This window comes from Erinaceus europaeus, chromosome 19 (assembly GCF_950295315.1).
Source record: "Erinaceus europaeus chromosome 19, mEriEur2.1, whole genome shotgun sequence".
Taxonomy (NCBI): Eukaryota; Metazoa; Chordata; class Mammalia; order Eulipotyphla; family Erinaceidae; genus Erinaceus; species Erinaceus europaeus.
The window spans coordinates 40,361,963-40,377,685 of record NC_080180.1 but is presented as its reverse complement, the minus strand read 5'-3'; the positions used below and the strand labels follow the sequence as shown (position 1 = coordinate 40,377,685).

At 38.2% G+C, this 15,723-nt stretch overlaps 1 protein-coding gene across 1 annotated transcript; it reads left to right on the top strand.

Annotated features, from left to right (window-relative positions):
* Positions 1-5,920: 5,920 nt before the first annotated feature.
* NPY5R (neuropeptide Y receptor Y5) lies at positions 5,921-13,889 on the top strand. The gene is made up of 2 exons (XM_007530372.2): positions 5,921-6,050; positions 12,223-13,889. The coding sequence occupies exon 2, from the start codon at positions 12,232-12,234 to the stop codon at positions 13,570-13,572; it is 1,341 nt and encodes a 446-aa protein (XP_007530434.1). The 5' UTR covers positions 5,921-6,050; positions 12,223-12,231; the 3' UTR covers positions 13,573-13,889.
* The last annotated feature ends 1,834 nt before the right edge of the window (positions 13,890-15,723 follow it).

Below are 15,723 nucleotides of genomic sequence, written 5' to 3'. Positions count from 1 at the left end.
CTACAGGGAAGAAAAAGCACAAAATAGGCTTTTAAGCCAATGAGCTTTAAAAATCAGGGATTAAAATAAAATTAAAACAACTGTTAACTTCTACAACTGTGAATCCTTTAATTACCTTACTTAGACACAAGTCAATCCAGGCAAGAGTGATCAGTAATTTGAAAAGTACTGAGAGAGGAGTGTCATAACATACTATATAGAATGGTTAAACCAACAAGAAGAAATAGTGGAGAAATGAACCAGGACAAGAGTCCAGCTAAAAGCCCCCCAAAGGTAGAACCACAAAATAATGAGGTCAACATCCAAAAACTAGTTAAGGAAATAATCACAGGAGTGAGTAAAGAGTTTGAAAGAATTGTCATCAGAAATGCAGAAACAACAAATGAGACTCTGGAAAAAACACTAATTCTCTCAAGGTTATTAGAGAGCTGAAAGCTGAAATAGCTAAGCCAAGCACACAACTAGCTGAACAAGCTAAAACAGTATCAGAACAGGGTAATAAAATAGATGAACTCCAGAAAACAGGAGAGGGGAGAGAGAATAGAATAAATGAAGCTGAAGACAGAATAATCAAGATCGAGGATGAACTAGAGATAACTAAAAAAGAAGTAAGAGATCTCAAAAAGAGATTTAGAAATACTGAAAACAACAACAGAGACCTATGGGATGACTACAAAAGAAAGGATCCTGAAGGCTGCAAGAGAAAAACGACGAGTCGCCTACAGCGGAAAACCTGTAAGATTTGCAGCAGACTTGTCCACACAAACACTACAGGCCAGAAGAGAACAACAAGATGTCTATTGAGTGCTCAATAAAGAAGGCTTTCAATCAAGACTAATGTATAGTGGTAGACTGTCATTCAGACTAGATGGAGGCATAAAGCCTTCTCAGACAAGCAACAGTTGAAGGAATCAACTATCACCAAGCCTACCCTTAAGAAAGTTCTGAAAGGTCTCCTATCAACAGTCAGACCACCACAAATAGGCCATATATCAGAACACTCTAAAATTCTACAAGAATTGCGTTAAAATATCTTCAATCTTTGATATCAATCAATGTCAATGGCTTGAATTCACCTATTCAAAGGCAAAGAGTAGGAAGATGGATCAGAAAATACAACCCAACAATATGCTGTCTACAGGAAACCCACCTAACTCAACAAGACAAAAAACAGACTCAAAATGAAAGGATGGAAAACTATCATACTGGCCAATGACCCACAAAAAAGGGCAGGAACAGATATTCTCATATATGACACAATAGACTTTAAAATAGATAAGATTAAAAAAGAGAGGAATGGACACTACTTAATGCTCAGAGGATCAGTCAATCAAGAGGACTTAACAATTATTAACATCTATGCACCCAATGAGAAGCCATCTAAATACATCAAACATCTACTGAAAGAGCTACAGCAATATATTAATAGCAACACAGTCATAGCAGGGGACTTCAGCACCCACTCTCTCAACTTGACAGATCATCCAGGCAGAAAATTGCTAAAGAAATGAGGGAGCTTAATGACAAAATACATAAACTAGAACTATTGGACATTTTCAGAGTCATTCATCCCAAGAAACTGGAATACACATTTTACTCAAGTCCACATAGGTCATTCTCAAGGATAGACCATATGCTAGGCCACAAAGACAGCATCAGCAAATTCAAGAGCATTGAAATCATCCCAAGCATCTTCTCAGACCACAGTGGAATAAAACTAACACTTAACAACAAACAAAATATTAGTAAGAGTTCCAAAATGTGGAAGCTCAACAGTACACTACTTAACAACTACTGGGTCAAAGAGGAAATAAAGGAAGAAATCAAAATGTTTCGAGAGCTCAAAGAAAATGAAGCTATCAAAATATCTGGGACACACCTAAGGCAGTACTGAGAAGGAAGTTCATAGCCATACAAGCACACATTAGGAAACAAGAAAAAGCAAAAATAAACAGCTTGTTTGCAAATCTTAAAGACCTAGAAGAAGAACAAAGGAACCCTAGAGCAACCAGAAGGACAGAAATAACTACAGTTAGGGCAGAAATCAATAACACTGAAAACAAGAAAACCATACAAAAGATCAACTAAAGTAAATGCTGATTCTTCGAAAGAGTGAACAAAATCGATAAAACTTTAGCCATACTCACAGAACAAAAAGGGAGAAGACCCAAATAAATCATATAGTAAATGAAATTGAAGATATCACAACAGACACCTCAGAAATTCAGCATATCATGTGAGGCTTCTATGAATAACTATATGCCACCAAGCTAGATAACCTGGAAGAAGTGGATGATTTCCTAAATATCTACGAACTTCCAAAACTTAGTAAAGAGGAAGTAGATAACATGAACAGGCCCATCACAGCTAATGAAATTGAAACAGTTATTAAAAACCTTCACAAAAATAAAAGTCCTGGGCCAGATGGTTTTACATATAAATTCTACAAAACCTTCAAAGAAGAACTAATATCTCTACTTTTAAAAGTCTTCCAGATATTGAAGACACTAGAATACTCCCTTCCAGCTTCTATGAAGCCAGCATCACTCTGATACCAAAAGCAGACAGGGACACAAGCAAAAAAGAAAACTACAGATCAATATCTGTGATGAACATAGATGCTAAAATATTGAATAAAATTCTAGCCAGCTGGATACAGCAGTATATTAAAAAGATTTTTCATCATGACCAAGTGGGGTTTATCCCAGGGATGCAAGGTTGGTTTAATATACATAAATAAATCAACATGATCCATCATATCAATAAAAGCAAGACCAAAAACCACATGGTCATATCAATAGATGCAGAAAAATCCTTTGACAAAATACAACAACCCTCCTGCAGGGTGTGTGGGAATGTAAATTGGTCCAACCTCTGTGGAGAACAGTCTGGAGAACTCTCAGAAGGCTAGAAATGGACCTACCCTATGATCCTGCAATTCCTCTCCTGGGGATACATCCTAAGGAACCCAACACACCCATCCAAAAAGATCTGTGTACACATATGTTCTTAGCAGCACAATTTGTAATAGCCAAAACCTGGAAGCAACCCAGATGTCCAACAATAGATGAGTGGATGAGCAAGTTGTGGTATATATATTACTCAGCTATAAAAAATGGTGACTTCACTGTTTTCAGCTGATCTTGGATGGACCTTGGAAAAAATCACATTAAGTGAAATAAGTCAGAAACAGAAGGATGAATATAGGATGATCTCAATCTCGGGAAGAAGTTGAAAAACAAGATCAGAAGAGAAAACACAAGTAGAACCTGAACTGGAATTGGCGTATTGTACCGAAGTAAAAGACTCTGGGGTGTGTGTGTGTGTGTGTGTGTGTTGGGGGGTGGTGGAATACAAGTCCAAAAAGGATGACAGAGGACCTAGTGGGGGTTGTATTGTTATCTGGAAAACTGGGAAATGTTATGCATGTACAAACTATTGTATTTACTGTCAAATGGAAAACATTAATTCCTGAATAAAGAAATTTTAAAAAAAGAATGGAAATAGTGGATTAATCAAGATGTTTTAATCAAGTCTTTTGTTTTAAACACTCGAATAATGCTAGTTATTTTGACCTAGATTTTCACATCATCAAAGAAAAAAGCAAATATATTGGACCGAAGGATCAAAAGTATCAAGAATAAAAATACTACTAGTCGGGAGTGGGGCTGTAGCTCATCGGGCTAAGCACATGTGGCACAAAGCGCAAGAACAGGCGTATGAATCCCGGTTCGCTCCCCACCTGCAGGGGAGTTGCTTCACAGGCGGTGAAGCAGGTCTGCAGGTGTCTATTTTTCTCTCCTCCTCTCTATCTTCCCCTCCTCTCTCCATTTTTTTTTTTTTAATTTTTTTTTTCATTTATCTCTGTCTTATCTTACAATGATGACAATGATAACAACAACAATAACTACAACAACAATAAAAAACAAGGGCAACAAAAAGGAAAATAAATGAATATTAATAAAACATATTTAAAAAATTCAACTTCTCTTTATTTTTGTCTTCACTGGGACTTCTCCACTCTGGGTCAACTTTTTCAAGTGGAGTGACAGATTGAGAGAAAGACATCATAGCATCAAAGCTTCCTCCAATGCTATGGAAACTGGGTTAGAACCTGGGTTGTATTCATGGCATATCAGGCACACTATGCAAGTGATTTTAAGGCTATTTGTATAGTCTGCGATGGTATCTATTCTAATTTCAGGAGTGAACGTATGGAAACATGTGTGACAGGGTCAGAGAGGTAGCTCACCAGATAGGTGCTTTCCTTGCCAAAATACACTACCCAGGTTTGAGACCTAGCGTTAGATTGGAGACAGCTCTAATGCTATGGTGTCTTTCCCTTCTCTTTCCGTCTCTTCCTCCATGTATTTGAATTTAAAAAAAGGTAGCCTGGAGTGGTGAAATCAAGCATTCATGAGGCTCTGGAAAGAAGGAGGAAGATAGAAAGAAGGGAGAAAGGGAGAGAAAGAGAGAAAAAAAGAAAGAGAGGAGGGGAGTGAAGGAGGAAGGGAAAAGAAACAGAATGAAAGCAGGAAGGAAAGAAAGGAGGAGTGGAGGAAAAGAGGTAATGTCTAGTATACTGGCTGTACAGTTATTTGGACTTAAAGTCTAGGGACAAAACTTTTTATTCTCACTTATCATCCCTTCTTACCCTTCTTCCACTCTTGCCCTTCCCCACAGCAGAATCCCACAGGCCTGTTCAAACTGCCAATCATGCTAAGCTCTGGGGAAAGAATATACTATACTAGGCCAGAAATAAAAGAGAAAAGAATAAAGCAACTAGATTTATCTTAGGGCTTTAAAAGCTTTTGTATAACTCTTGTGACAATAGAAAGACAACCTGTCTTCATAAAGCCACTGTCCCTGCCCCCACCCCACCCCAAGTATTAAATGCTAAAATTGAGCAGGAAAGGGGTTACACAAATCCCTGACTTCTGGGGTAACAGCTAGTATTGCTACCCTCAGAACTTAGATGTACAAGTTGCATCGCTCCCAAGGGATGGAATCTCTCCAGTTAACAGAGTGCCAGTCCCACAGGATTGCACCCAAACCCAGACTTGTGATGCTGGGACTGTCACACAATCGTTTTAGATTTTAAACTAGAGGGTAAACAAAACTCAATTCTTGCTCCTAGCAATAGTCAGACACACAAACGTCTCCCCAGGCCTCCCTAGTCGAAAGTACCTACTAACTAATAACTGTTGACTAAAAAGAAAGATTTGTACAATACAAATTTCAGAACATTGGGCATGGAAACCAAACTGAGCAGAGACAGAGGACACCATGTGTGTGTGTGTGTACGTACACATCTTCTTTTTCCTACTGAATATAGTAGAGAAGCTGTATGCCCATTTCAGCCTTATTCCCTAGGTGCCAACTCCATATTTATATTGCTGTCTGAGCAATATAAATAAATGCTTTTTCCTGTTTAACTAAATGCAGACCCAGCATCCCTTTGTACGTCTATCTGGCCAACCTGCTTGGCTATCTCCCTTCCTTACTCCAAAAGGCCAGAGAAAGAGCAGTCTTCTGTATTGTTTGTGTTTCCCCGGAAGAAAGGGAAAACCTTATCCTGAAGGATTTTCTTGGGGAAGCCCCCACACCCACCCTCACCCCAGTTTAACACTCCTCCTCGGAGTTCACTTAATGGGACTTGGGAAGGAAAAACCGAAATCCATTCCCTGCTCGCAGTCAAGTTAGCTTAGCTTCAGACAAGAACCAAAGGTCAGAGGGTGCCCTCCCAGGGGGTCCTGCAGTTTCTCCTTGGGGTCCCCCCCAGACAGCATGGTAGGAGCTGGCGTGCTGTAGCCTGGGGCTTTGGGAGAGGCTGGTGTGGAGCAGGAACCCTGGATCAGGGTCTCTGGGGGTCCCAGGAGCAGTCACGTGTTCCTGAGGTGCCTCTAAAAAACCCCGCCGCTCCCCGCCCTCTTCTCCACCGCCACCTCCAGGTCCTCCTCCCACAGCCGCCGCAGCTGGGGCGCAGGAGCCACCGCGCTCCGCCAGGTTCCCAGGAGCCGAGGCACCGGCAGCGACCCGGGCGCCGGGAGGTATGGGGTTCAGCCTCTGCCCATCGCCCCTTCCGCATGGGGCTTGCAGGGAGGGCGGGTGACCTAGCCTGGGGGCTGGCAGCGGGTCTGCGCGGGGCCTGGGGCGCCTCACCTCCTGCCCCGGGCGCCTGGCGTTGTCGCGGCTCAAGGGAGGGGCAGGTGGGGAGGCCGATGGCAGAGCCGTAGGCAAAGTAGGGGCGTGGGAGGCGGAATTGGCAATTGGTGGGCGAGATGGGAGAGGGCGAGAGTGACTGGAGGGTCCCAACGGTGCGGGACAGGTACTTAGTCCCGGGGAGTAGGCACCGGTCGAACCCGGGGCGGGGAGCTTGCGGGCTTCTGGAGGAAGTCTGGGCGCCAGGGTGCCGGAGGGGGCGCTCCCTGTCGGCGGGGTGGGGCGGCAACCGGCAGGGGACGCGGGACAGTGCTGAGCACCCGGCAGCCAGGCTCAGGTACTGCGCCCATGAGCAGGGAGCTCCTGTTTGCAAGGTGGCTGCAAAAGACAAACGCGAGCACTCGCTTGCATCCATGCACCTCAAATTCCAGAAACGGGCAATTTTTACCAAACAAACTGATAAACCTTTGGATTTCTTTTGTTTGTTTGTTTCGTTGTAAGGAACTGTGCTGGATTCTGCCCACAAGAGTGCCATAGACCTTGGACATGACCTAGGGCTCTCTAGGCAGAATTTTGTAGCCTGAATACAGTTTTAAATGTCCTATTTCTCAAGGGAAGAGGAACTCTTGTGTTAGAATAGAGAAAAGAGGGTGGCCCGTGCATGAGTGTCAGCAGAGCTGCATTTATCTTTCCAACTCAAATTTTGCCGGATTCTGGCTTTAAAAATAAATTTTTGAAATATGTAAGAGTGTGGAGTCTCGTTATTGTTCCAAGAATCAGTAAAATAGGCAATTGCTGATATTTTATCATTTTTAGTAGGGAAGGGGTTACATGTATGTTATTTTTTGGTGTGATTGTCATCCCTTGTGAGATGTGCATTTACATAAGAGGAAATTATTCTGACAAAGACATCTTGTTTAAATGTACAAACTCAGTCAGTATTCGAAGTTCCTTGCAGGTGTTCCTATTTAAAAAAAAGAACTATTTAATAAGGTATATTTAGAAGATCTCATTTATCTAGGTATCAGATATATAGTCAACATTTTAAAGAAAATCTTAAGTCTTTACAAAGGTGTTGTTTTTCTTTTAAGTTGACACAATTTGATGGAGAACTTAAAAAAAAAACTTTATATCCCAGAGATTAAAGTTTGATGTTCCAGTCTTGAAATCCTGATGACAGGAAATAAAACTATGGACAAAGGGAAAAAAAAACAATCTGATAATTAGGCATAACAAAGGTGTCCCACTGTCAGTATCAGAGTCTTCTCAAATATTTAAAATATTCGATCTTTGGTTACATCTTATAATTTCTCTAGTAATTTGAGATAAAGAAAAGTTCACATGTAACATTACTTATATCATGGATAAATTATATTGCATAAACTTGCAGAGTGTCAATTATAACACTTGTTGAAAAGCAGAGATTATCAAACTAATTCACAATTTCCTATATTGTGCTTGTCAGGGAGAAGGAATTAAAGGCTAAGTTCCTCTACCCTTAATTTCAGTTTTTAAGGCCTGAAGACTTCAATCTTGAATAAAATGCCCCTAATGTTTAAAATCCCTGCACCCCACCCCCAGTCTACTGGGAGGCATTTTTAAAGAAACAGTTTAGAAGCCCTTTCCTCCCTCCCTCACTCCCTTATAATAACTACTAGTGTTTAGTTAGAAGTCATTCATTGGAGCAGAGAAAGACTTAGACTGCTTATTTCCTGCTGCATGTGCATGTTATGTTGGTGGGTGGGTGGGAGTGGTGGGGCCAGAAAGAGACAGGAAAAAGTTGACTGCAACATCACACCGAAATAAAATGAATGAAAACATGTTATCATCTATGAATGAGTAGATGTTAGGAGAAAGAAAAAAGAAGCATAAGAAACATGGTCATTTATCAACCTATGAATAGATACATATAACTCTCCATTGTATGTAGTAATAGTACAAGTGTCTGTGCTATAGTGAAAAAAGTACATCCTTGGCAAATAGAACAGCATTTGTACATTCATTCACCATCTATTCACAGTCCTTTAAGCCTCAGGCACTAGCAATCTGCAGTTAGTCACAGTATGACATTGAACTCGTCGCTCCTTGAACATTCCTCATATAGTCCCTTGTATTAATTGTCTTCATGATTCCAGCATGTGGAAGAGCAACTAGCATATTAGGTGTTCTACAAACTGTAGTTGGATGAACAAAGTAACGGTTAATTTGTCTCAATTCTTCATTTATGAAGCGATCTCCCCTTTGAAGTTATTTGTAAATTGCTATTTTTCTTAAGGAGGGAAAGAAGCATTACCATCAGATTTTTTTTTTCTATACCCAATGAGTACTCAGCATTTTCTTCATCTGTTTACTAGAAGTAATAGCTTTTTGTATCAGTTCAGTACTTGATGGGCATTATAATGAAAAGCTTTAGCAACCAACTATAATCCAATGTATTTTTCATTTAAATAAGAACCTGCTCTAATTTTTTTCTTGCTATTTTCATTTTGAGTGGCATAGGTGATAGCTTTTATGAATAAAGATAACTAATTTAAAAACTTAAAGTGCTAAGATATCATGGATTCATCTTAGGAACATTTGAAATATTCAGTGATCCCAGTATCTGTGCATATGCAACATATTTTCTCTCTCTCTCTCCATCCTTAATTTGTCCTTTCCCAGAATTATTTTGTTCTGTTATTCTTTTTTAAATTAATTAATGTATTTATTTATTGGATAGAGACAGAAAGAAATCGAGGGGGAAGAGGAAGAGAGTTAGAGCTTGCAGCCTGCTTCATCACTTGTGAAGTGTTTCCCCTGCAGGTGGGACCAGTGCCTTGAACATTGATCCTTGTGCATTGTAATATGTGTGCTCAACCAGGTGCTCCACCACCCAGCTTCAATTGCTGTTGTTCTTAAACTGGGAAAAATCAGCCACTTTTCTAAGTAATTATAGATGATATTTACTTAGCATCAACTCTGTATCGAATATCTTAATAAGCATTAACAAGAATCAAGACCTCTTCATTAGAGTATTTTATAGAAAGAACTGGCCATATACACTGGAAATAATCTGGATTTCTACTGAAAATCATATAGCTTCAACTAGAGAGACAGAGAGAGGGAGAAACACCATAGCACTAAAGTTTCTCCCTTTGCCATAGCCCTGCAAGGTGCTTAAATGTGAGCTAAACTATTGGCAAGGTTCATGCCCCATCTACCAGGTGAGCTATCTCTTCAGTCCTTCAGTCAATGTATTTTGCTTATTAACAATTTACTCTAAAAGAATATCATGCTACAGTTACATGTCCCAAGAAGGCAAGAAGTCATCCTGGAATCAACCGTTTTTTCTCTTGTATTTGTCATATAACAGAACAGGCAATTAGGAACTCTTGGAGGGAAAAGGGATTTCAAGAAAGTGAATCAAAAGGATACTTTAGTAGGGTCACAGTAATAAATAGTTTGTACCCATTATAAATATAAATAGGATCATGATCAAGTAGGTAGGACCAGAGGTTCCTCTGAGCTCAGGAAATTAGGCAGAAAGATCAGTCAGGGCAGCTTCGATTAGTGGATAGGTTGATTCTCACTAACCTTTCCAGGGTAGTTGCTGGGAAGCCATTCACTAGTAATATGATGAGTAAGATGCTTCAGCAGACCTTATGAGTCACTTTTTGGTACCAGTAAACCTTTTTAACTTGAGGCATGTTAATAGAAATTGTTGGTTAGGGACTAAGAATAAATGAGTGAATAAGATCCTGAGCTTTTGATTTAGTTTATCTTTATAGGGATGGAAATAGATTCCAGAAAGTAATGTAATCAACATACAATCAATTGTTGAAGTTGTGAAAAACTACAACTTTCAAATTTTCTCACAGTTCATACACATTTTCCCATAGGACAGTGAAGCTTATATCCCTCTAATGGAAACTTGCTATATCCAAAAATGAAGTTAAAGTTATTTTTAATGAATGTATGTACACAATAGGGTTCCTTCTTTGGGAAGGTATTAGACTAAGACCAGTAAGTTCTTATAAATGGAATAGTGCTTACTTTTCATTTCAATATGTATGGATTTTTATAAATTTAAAGTCTATATCAAGAACTCTATAGATCTAGAGATAGGTAGATAAATCAGTATGTCACAAAAATTCTTATTTAAGCTATATCTATGTCAGGAGCACTATGACAGTGTATATTCATCAGAATTAATGTGCCGTTGTCTGAGTTGTCTGTAGGAAACATTTTAAAATTAGAGGGAGAAAGTATTTGTTTGAGGGAGTGAGTCTTTTTGTTTCTGGCTGTTATAGTTATAAATCTGTGCTCCAGCATACTCTCCTGTTAAATCTCAAATGTGCAGTAGTAAGTAAATGTTGTTTGAATAAAATTATGTTATTCATTCTTTTTAAAAATAATAATTTGGGGACTGTTATGTTAACATCACTTCTCCATTTGACTTAAAGATACAATATTTTTCTAAATGGTAATAAATTTGTTTAATTTATTTAAATGTGAAACTAATTTCAGTTTTAAAAAAACAAAAGTAAATACTGTTTTAAAAAATATTGACAACCAGGATGATCAGTGACTGTCCTAATTCATTTTAATCTGACACATCCCATAGGACTAAGAATTGATCATGGAATAATTTTGCCTCCCAGCATTGTGTTCAATTCAGCTTGATAAACATTGCATAAAATGACTACTCTTTACACCTAGCCAATGGAATCATGTTTCTACCCTTCATAAATTTAAATTTGAACAATGCACATTTAGGATAGTTGATTTTTTATTTGTTTTCATTTTTGTTCAGTCTTCTTAACATCTGCCATGGTGAAATTACTGTGCCATATATCGTAGCTATCAAAGTGAACAACAACGACAAAAAAGAACTTCTGCTTTTTCCAATGCTTTTAAATAAGCAAGGTAGATTGTGTACATTATAATGCATTGCAGAGAGTTGGGCAGTAGCACAGCAGGTTAAGCGCACATGGCACCAAGGGCAAGGACTGGTGTAAGGATCTGGATTTGAGCCACCGGCTCCCCACCTGCAGCGGAGTCACTTCACAAGCAGTGAAGCAGGTCTTCAAGTGTCTATCTTTCTCTCCCCCTCTCTGTCTTCCTCTCCCCTCTCCATTTCTCTCTGTCCTATCCAACAACAACATCAATAACAACAACAATAAAACAAGGGCAGCAAAAGGGAGTAAATAAATGTTAATAATAATAATGCACTGCAAAGCAGATTGTGGCATGCGGCATCAGAGAAGTACAGCTAGTCCTCACTTGTATTTTGACCTCTCAGCACCAACTCTCTGAGGAACTGATATTGTGACTACATACAAGAACTTTCGTCATGGAAAATGATAGCATAGTGGCTCAACTTCAAATATCTCCTCTCCTTTCGTATCATTTCAGTCTCATACCCAAAGTCAGTTGATGAACGTTGCACTAACATTTTTCATGTATGTTTTCTACTTCATTGTACATCCCATATATAATTTATTTTCTCTGTTATTTATTACAGTAAGATATATAGAATAGTATTGAACAGACATTGAGAATGTGATTTTTAATCTTATAAATTATGGAGAAGTATTATTAAACAATTTAAAGATAGTTGACAAACCCACCACCAATATTGTACATTATACTTGAAATACTAATCGAAGGCAATTCCATGTTTATTGACAAATTCATTTATCAACTGTGGTTTCTGCTCACTGAGTGAGGACTACTTGTATAAGTGGCACTATGGGAGTGGTGAATGAAGAAATTACCCACAACTGAGTAGATTGGCACTTTAGAATAAATGACATTTAAGTTTAGCTTTGATTCAAGGTAGGAGAGAAGTGAATGTTTATGGTAAGAGTATGTGACTATACCATATATCAGCTATGCTGACCAGAAAATAATATTAATTAGCTACTGTAAATTAGGTATCTTTAAGTTCTTATTTATATCTGTCTGTACATATTATAATACATTATAATTATATTAATGAAAGGTAGTCACATAATTATTTTCATGTAGTTAACCAATGTCTTTTATTTTTTAACCAATGTCTTTTTTTATTCTAAACAGGACTATAATATGGATTTAGAGCTCAAGGATTATTATAACACAACACTTACCACAGAGAATAATACTGCTCCTGCTCAGAATTCTGATTTCCCAGTTTGGGATGACTATAAAAGCAGTGTTGATGACTTGCAATATTTTTTTATTGGACTCTATACATTTGTAAGTCTTCTTGGTTTTATGGGAAATCTTCTTATCTTAATGGCTCTCATGAGAAAGCGTAATCAAAAGACAACTGTCAACTTCCTCATAGGAAATTTGGCCTTCTCTGATATCTTGGTTGTGCTGTTTTGCTCACCTTTCACACTGACATCTGTCCTGCTAGATCAATGGATGTTTGGCAAAGTTATGTGTCATGTTATGCCTTTCCTTCAATGTGTTTCAGTCCTGGTCTCAACTTTAATATTGATTTCCATCGCTATTGTCAGATACCATATGATAAAACATCCTATATCTAATAATCTTACACCAAACCATGGTTACTTCCTTATAGCTACTGTGTGGACTCTTGGCTTTGCAATTTGTTCTCCCCTTCCAGTATTTCACACTCTTGTAGAACTTCAGGAAACGTTTGACTCAGCGTTGTTGAGCAGCAGGTATTTATGTGTTGAGTCGTGGCCATCTGACTCATACAGAATTGCTTTTACTATCTCTTTATTACTGGTACAGTATATCCTGCCACTAGTTTGTCTAACTGTAAGTCATACCAGTGTCTGCAGGAGTATAAGTTGTGGCTTGTCCAACAATGAAACCAAACTGGAAGAAAAAGAGATGATCAACCTAACTCTTCATCCATCCAAAAAGAGTGGACCTCAAGTGAAACTCTCCCAGAACCATAAATGGAGTTACTCATTCATCAGAAAACACAGAAGAAGATACAGCAAGAAGACAGCATGTGTGCTCCCTGCTCCAACAAGACCTCCTCAAGAGAATCACACAAGAACACTTCCAGAAAACTTGGGCTCTGTGAGAAGTCAGCTTTCCTCATCCAGTAAGTTCATACCAGGGGTCCCCACCTGCTTTGAGGTGAAGCCTGAAGAGAACTCAGAGGTTCAAGAAATGAGAGTGAACCGTTCTATCATGAGAATAAAAAAGAGATCTCGAAGTGTTTTCTATAGACTGACCATATTAATACTAGTATTTGCTGTTAGTTGGATGCCTCTGCACCTTTTCCACGTGGTCACTGATTTTAATGACAACCTTATTTCAAATAGGCATTTCAAATTAGTATATTGCATTTGCCATTTGTTAGGCATGATGTCCTGTTGTCTGAATCCAATACTCTATGGATTTCTTAATAATGGGATCAAAGCTGATTTAATGTCCCTTATACACTGCCTCCATATGTCATAACTCTCAGTGTTCACCAAGGAAAGAACAAATGTTGAGCTCACCTAAGATACATTCGTGATTACTATGTAGAATACATTTTATTAACATATGACAATTTATGTATACAAGTTCTGGATTTAAATATCAGTTCGTGATATCAGTACATAGAAAATGATTTCAATCTGTTAAAACACAATAAATGTATTCAGCTGTACAAAGTCAGTGTCAATTTAATTGGTCATTTTATTTCCAAAAGAAGTTATGTTACCTTCCATTTTATCTGGTCTTATGAAAAAATGAATTGTGATATTTGTTTAAAATAAAAGTTACGTCTAACCTGAAATTCATTGTCTTTGTTAGAAATGATATGCAAGATATTTTATCCTGGGTAACATGTAATTTTAAATTTTAAAAACATCTTTCATTTTCATTTCTAATTAACAGGGTTGATAATTTAATGTCTACTTTAGGATAATACAGATATATGTTTAAGTGTATCCAGCAAAACATAACTAAATGGCAGATGTATGCCTAGAACATGATTATAATTGCAAACACTGAGTACCATTTGGAAATTCTCTATGAAAAAAAAAGATGTATTATCAATAGTCAATATATTATTAACTATTATATAATTATTTTCAATATAATATATCATTATATAATTAATATATATTTTCAATAATCAAATTGTCATTTTGCCCCACAGCCCTAATAATATACCAATTTAATATACCAAATAAAAAATAAATTTCCAATTTTTCTAGACTTATTCCACAACAGTAAACACTATCAAGTATTGTCTTAATATATGCCTTTTGCTTTTCAAAATATGAAGTATAAGTGGTATCTGAATTTTGATTTTTAAATAATTTTAATATCACTTGTACTTTCTCAGTACTATATGGTTTCATTTATTAAGACTTTTCAATCACTGGTACTTACCTTCATGTTTTTTTAAAAGGACCAACTCCCTGAAAAAAAAAAAAACTAGTATTTTTTCTCCCTCCAGGGTTATTGCTGGTGCTCAGTGCCTGCACTCGAATCCACTGCTCCTGGAGGCCATTTTTCCCATTTTGTTGCCCTTGTTGGTACCCTTGTTGTCACTATTATTGTTGTCATCGCTGTTGTTGATGGATAGGGCAGAGAGAAATCAAGAGAGGAAAGGAGACAGAGGGGGAGAGAAAGACAGACACCTGTAGACCTGCTTTACCGCCTGTGAAGGGACCCCTCCACCCCCTGCAGATGGGGAGCTGGGGGCTCGAACCAGGATCTTTATGCCAGTCTTTGGCTTTGAGCCATGTGAGCTTAACCCGCTGCACTACCGCCCAACCCCCTAAACTGAGTATTTTTACATATGTCTCAGAGTGCAAAATCATATTACTTTCTTCAGTTCCTGTAATGATTAATTTTAATCATAAAGAAAACAACAAAACAAGAGTATGTTTTCGATAGTATATCAAAATCTACTATAGTAGATCTAGTAGTTACTTAGTCAATTTGAACTTCAAAATTTCTGTCAGGGCTTCCTTCTTGGCCCCTCCATTCCATCACTGGTGAAAACAGTGCTTTCTGTTGGCTCCTGGTGAGCTTCAATTGAGGAGTAAACATTTGCCTGGCTTTCATGCTACACCAGCCTCCATCTGTGCTATATAAAGCATGATCTGTTATCTGCAGGGTCAAAATTTAAGACTTTAGCCCCAGACTCCTTCACCCCTGTGGACTGCAGATGCCTATAAATTCTCTGATTGTGTGATTACCCTGGATATGAGCCACAACCTCCATTTTGTTGCGGTACGGTGAACACTCTACCACGTAACTGCTTACCTCCAAGCCTTTATTTTGTTCTGAGTCCAGACTGTCTGTTCTGTAGAACCTTGCCAAGTCTAGGGACCACTGGAGAACTTTAAGTTTATCACTGAGAAGTCTGAAGGAACTATGAACTCCTGTTCTTCACATAGATCAATGAGAACTGGAATAGGATGCATGGGACTTACTTAGACCTGCTCTATTCAAACTGTGTGAGGTCACTTAACTAATCTGCTGTGTTGTTCCTTTTTGTAGTTACTACAATTCTGTACTTCTCAGTATCTTTCTAGTCTTTCAAAGTTATGAAATTGGGCAAGAAACACATTTACTTCTAGCTTTTTGTCAGTTTATTTGATGTTATAT